The 5,352-nt window shown below is 30.8% G+C and overlaps 1 protein-coding gene across 1 annotated transcript in view; it reads right to left on the bottom strand.

Annotated features, from left to right (window-relative positions):
- Window positions 1–5,049, bottom strand: part of LOC101507325 (homeobox-leucine zipper protein ROC8-like) — a 7,657-nt gene extending 2,608 nt beyond the window's left edge. Inside the window, exons 1-7 of the mRNA XM_004486511.4 lie at window positions 4,928–5,049; window positions 3,860–3,977; window positions 3,555–3,746; window positions 2,786–3,253; window positions 2,285–2,386; window positions 1,965–2,174; window positions 1,556–1,736 (exon numbers count right to left, since the gene is read on the bottom strand). Coding sequence (XP_004486568.1) covers window positions 1,556–1,736; window positions 1,965–2,174; window positions 2,285–2,386; window positions 2,786–3,253; window positions 3,555–3,746; window positions 3,860–3,977; window positions 4,928–5,049 — 1,393 coding nt within the window. The remainder of the gene's footprint in view (window positions 1–1,555; window positions 1,737–1,964; window positions 2,175–2,284; window positions 2,387–2,785; window positions 3,254–3,554; window positions 3,747–3,859; window positions 3,978–4,927) is intronic.
- Window positions 5,050–5,352: the final 303 nt, after the last annotated feature.

The following is a 5,352-nucleotide window of genomic DNA, read 5'->3' as shown; positions in this document are numbered from 1 at the left end:
GTTTATGTTTGATTGTATGCCTGTCAAGAATGTGCTTAGTTGGAATGCGATGATTAGGGGATATTGTGAGAATAGACGACCGCACGATGCGTTGAAGTTGTTTTGGGAAATGAGGGGACGTTTGGATGTGGAAATGAATAAAGTGACGGTTGTGAGTGTTCTTCCTGCTGTTGCTGATTTGAGTTCTTTGGATTTGGGTGTTTGGATTCATGGGTTTGTGCAAAGGAACCGACTTGATGAAGATGTTCATGTGTATGCTTTGGTTGATATGTATGCAAAATGTGGGGAAATTGGAAAAGCTAAATTGCTTTTTGAGGAGATGAATGAAAAAGATACATCGTCGTGGAATGCTTTGATAAATGGTTATGGTGTCAATGGTTGTGCGAAGGAAGCGTTAGAAGTATTCGCAGCAATGTTACGGGAAGGATTTGAACCGAATGAGATAACAATGACTAGTGTGTTATCTGCTTACCATTGTGGTTTGGTAGAGGAAGGAAGAAGATGCTTCAAAGAAATGGAGAGATTTGGAATTGTGCCTCAGATTGAGCATTATGGTTGTATGATTGACCTTCTAGGAAGGGTTGGATACTTGGATGAGGCTGAAAATTTGATCTTCTGTGTTGTCGCTCTGTCTGTTGCTTCTTCTGTTTGATTGCTAATCTCTCTAGTGATTTGCTTTGTTGCTTCTCTCTTTGTTTAGTTTGGTTTGATATGATTTAGTTTTGTTTGGTTCTATTTGGTTTGGTTTGTTTGGATTTGGTTTCGTGGTGCTACTTCTTTGGTGGTTCCTATCTTTTGATTTTGATATGGTTGTTTCGTGGTGCTACTTCTTTGGTTGTTCCTATCTGTTGATTTTGATATGGTTGTTGCTCCTTGGTTTGTTTGGATTTGGTTTCGTGGTGCTACTTATTTGGTTGTTCCTATCTGTTGATTTTGATATGGTTGTTTCGTGGTGCTACTTCTTTGGTTGTTCCTATCGGTTGATTTTGATATGGTTGTTGCTCCTTTTTTGGTCGCTCCTTTTTCGGTTTGATTTTTTGTTGGCTTGGTTCTTCTCTTTGATTGTTGCTTCTTCTTTGGTGACATCCCTCTTGTCCCCCCGGCTGTCCAACCACCTCCTGCGATTGTTGATCCTCCTCGTTACCCCTCTCATCATCATCTTCAGCATAGAATCATTACTCTACCGTTTGTCTCTTCTTTACAGATTGCTGATTTGTTCACAAAGATGCATTCCATTAAACGTTTTCGTTTTTTTTTAGTTGACAAACTCTCGATGCTCCATGTTAATGCATCGTGAGTTTGATGGGAGATGTTAGATAATATTATTATATATTAGTAGTAAGGGTATTTTAGACAATTCTAGACAATTCTATTCTTTTATATATATACTCATTGTAACCCTATTAACTGTGGTTTTGGTTCATTCTATGTTATGAAACCCTAGAGTGGTTGTTTCTCTTCTTCCTCTTGCTTTCTCTTTTCTTTGTTAACAATATGAATATATTTTTTTTTTTAATTAAATAAAAGAGTATTTTCACAAAATGTAATTCATCACCTCCTCTAGATTCATGAATAGGTATCCTCTCAAGAAAAAAGCTGACAGATCTCTGACACATTCTTTGAAGCTCTTTAATCCAACTTTCAGCTCCATATAAACTAAAGCTATTAACAAGATCTCTATATAGCTGATGTGAATGGATCTTATCATCCACTTCCACATGTTCAACCCAAGTAACCTAACAAAAAAATAACATGTAATAAACACTAAAATTTAAACATTTACATATTATTTACTTTTTTAAAATAATCAATTAATATCGTACGACATAAAAAAATACAAATAGTTCTATATATTAAAAAGCCACCCAATTTTAGGATTGATCAAAAGAATGGAAATATAAAATTAGAGTGTGAGATATATTAATGATCATAACTATGTTTCATAAAAATTATTAAGTACTAACCAGACAAGCCCCATTAGGCATTTCACGAATTATGCATCCAGAAGGATGTTTCCAAGAGCGAGAAAGAGAGGAAGTGTTTGGTTGAGAGGTGGAATCAAATGACACATCAGTTATCACCCAAACTCCAACATCAACTTGTTTGCAATAACGAACAATGTGAAATTCACGAGGTCGCACTAGAGGTGATAAAATATGCATTTCCTCATACATCTGCCACACACACAAAATTCATTCATTTTTTTTTTATTTTTTATTTTAAAAGTGTCAAGAAATTTAATTAACATTAAACAAAGTTTGTATTAAAAAATAAAAAATTATACCAACAACAAAGCTCCATCCCGATTTCCTACCGAACCGGTTTCAAACACTTTGATAGTTTCTGCTTTAGTAACAATTGTTGGGAACAAGTTTGTCCATTTCACCTGTAAATTAAGATATAATATAACTAGATGTATTGATTTCATCACTAAAATTAATTAAGAAAATAGTGTTATAATGGCCGTTTTATACAGATAATAAAAAAATTATTTTAATATTTAATAATTTAAAAATTATAAGAAATTATTTTTTACGAATACCTACTCAAATAACAGCTTTTTATTTGAAACAAATTTTAAATTATTTTTATATTTTCATTATTTTTAAAAACTGTAATAAACAGATGAAAATTCTTAAACGTTATTTTTTTTTTAAATTAATCTTTGAAAAAAGCTGTAATCAACACCCTTATTATTAGAAAAAAAATTAAAAAACTACAAAAAATAAAATTGGTCATAAAATTTATTATCAATTTTTTTTTTTTGATAGAAGGTTATGCTTACCGTGTCGAGAAACATGTCAACAAGTTGCACGCCACTAAGGTTAACAATTCCTGAATATTTTGAAGATTCTTCACACACATTGGCACCTTTAAAGTGATTGTTCTTGGGAAAAACTTGTTCATAACTATCTTTTAGAAGAGTGTACTTTCCATCTTGATTAGTTGAAGAGTTAATCCAAAATGGTTCATTAACTCTCACAAGCCTAACTAACTCTTCCATTGCAATAGCTACAATTTGAGACATCATTAACTTTTCTGTATCATAGTTTCCTGTTGAGAACATACCAGCTTGATGCATTGTTAGATTGCCATTAACTTGACTTGAGCTTTCACCAACCGTTTGATTTAGTGATATTTCAGGTTCCATGTCTCTTGAAAATGCTTCTATTGAATTCAGTGCTTGCTCCAATTCAGGTAGTGATATCTCTTTCTCCATGTATCTTGCAAGAAAGTTCGACACTTTCTCACACTGCAAAGTCAAACCCAATTCATAAATAAACACTAATATTAAACAAAAGCAATCATCTTATAATTTATAATAAATTCTAAAAAATGATATTCTCCTCTAATATTAAGACTCTTAATTACAGTTTTAATTCTAACTGATTTACGAAATTTGTCTCCCTATTTTAAAAGTAGACAGTTTTGATCACTCTAATTCTTTAACTAAAAAATGACGATATGAGATACTTCAACTACCAAATTGAATATTTTATCAACTATGATATTGACGTAGAATTAAAAGAGAATCAATAAACAAGTTGACTAACCTCTTCTTTGAGCTTAGCATTTTCCTCTTGCATGTGGTTCATGAAACGTTCATGTTCTTCCTCGGGAAATGGTGGACCCCCACAAGTTGAGCAAATTGTAGCCTTCAATGCTTCTCTTATTAGGTAGTTTTCGTTATGAATCCTTTCATTTTCAGCACGTAGAGTGGAGTTATTTTCTCGCTCGTGTTGATTCTTTGGATGAAAAATACAAAAATTATTAGCACTAAGTAATAAAAAATTTATATGATACTAGCTTGTGAAATAAAATTTTAATGAAGCAAAAGATTATAGTGAACAGGAATCACCTTCAATAGAGTTCTCTTATTTTGGAACCAAAATTTGATTTGTTTGGGCTCAAGCCCAACCTCCTCAGCTAATTGACGTCGTTGGGCCTCATCTGGATGGTGGCATTCCTTCATGAAACTTTATTACGAAAAGCAAAAAAAATCCAAATTAGTTGAGAGATAAGTTCATTAACTAGCTAATTTTAATAAGTAAATAAAATAGACAATAGATAAATCAATGTAAGTGGGAACAACTTGAGTTTGTAACTTTATCTCATTAAATCTGAATTCTCTTGATGATGAGATTATCATCAGTGATTTTTTAATTAATAATATTTTTCTTTATAAATATAAATACTCATATTTTATAATTTCTTCTCTCTCCGTCACTTTCTTTATATCTCTTTTTTATCCTTTAATTCGTTTCATCACTTCTTTTATAATGTAAATGAGAAGATTCAATAATACTTAACCAACTCTATTTTTTTTTATGTTTTTTGAGAGATAAGTATTTGTCATCTATCCCTTTTTCTCTTTCTTATTTCGACTTAATTATTTATTTTCCTCAAATAAATAATATACTATCTCCTAACTCTATGTTGCTGGGTACAACTTGTCATGCATTAGATTTGTGCTGGCCTATGCCACCTATTTTTGAACTAAGCAAGACCAGGATTTCTTAAATTTCATTTTAGCAAAAAGATTGAACTTTATAATTATTATTCTTGGTTCTATAATAATAATAATTATTATTATATATATACATATATACCTATTTATTAGATAAAATTACACTAAAGCTAATAATCAAATCATTCATGATCTTTTTGTCAGCGAAAATTTATTCATGATCTGACAATCAATAGTACCTAATAAATTCTTAAAAAAAATATATTAAATGTAATAATTAGTGCTTAAATATTAAACTTGTGTCATCAAAGAAATCAAACCAAACAAAGGAAAACTAAGACAAATTATTCACCACGTCACAAGTGAAATCAATGCTAGTTCAAAACCAAAAATTGAAACAACTCAAAAAAATAATAAAATTGAAAAGAAACAATTGTTTAACAAAATGAGTGATCTTACTTTTCAAGTACGGCTGTTTGAGCTGAAGTAAGACGTTTGTAGGAGGAAGATCTTTTTCCATTTTGTAAGTTATCAATGTCTTCATCACCAGATCCACTACCACCTCCCATTGAATAATCCATTTTTTAACCTCGATAAACACACGAAATATTTTAGGAATTTTTATTTTACACCTATTTTGTGTATGAGATTTGTGAATTTAAGGGTGTTTGTGTACACTAGTGGTTAATCATTTAAGACATCGTTGAAATAGGAAAAAACGAAAAAATGTTATAAGAAAAAGAAAAGGCATTAACTTGATTACTTGCCAGACAAAGAATTTCCTCTGGATTCTTAAATAATGGTATAAATGGATTTTTTTTTACATTCCTTTTAAATAAATAAGATTTTATTTCCATTTAAGTCATTTTTAACCAATTAACAAT

This window comes from Cicer arietinum, chromosome 1, assembly GCF_000331145.2.
Source record: "Cicer arietinum cultivar CDC Frontier isolate Library 1 chromosome 1, Cicar.CDCFrontier_v2.0, whole genome shotgun sequence".
NCBI lineage: Eukaryota > Viridiplantae > Streptophyta > Magnoliopsida > Fabales > Fabaceae > Cicer > Cicer arietinum.
The sequence above is the reverse complement of the archived record's forward strand: the minus strand, read 5'-3'. Positions and strand labels throughout refer to the sequence as shown.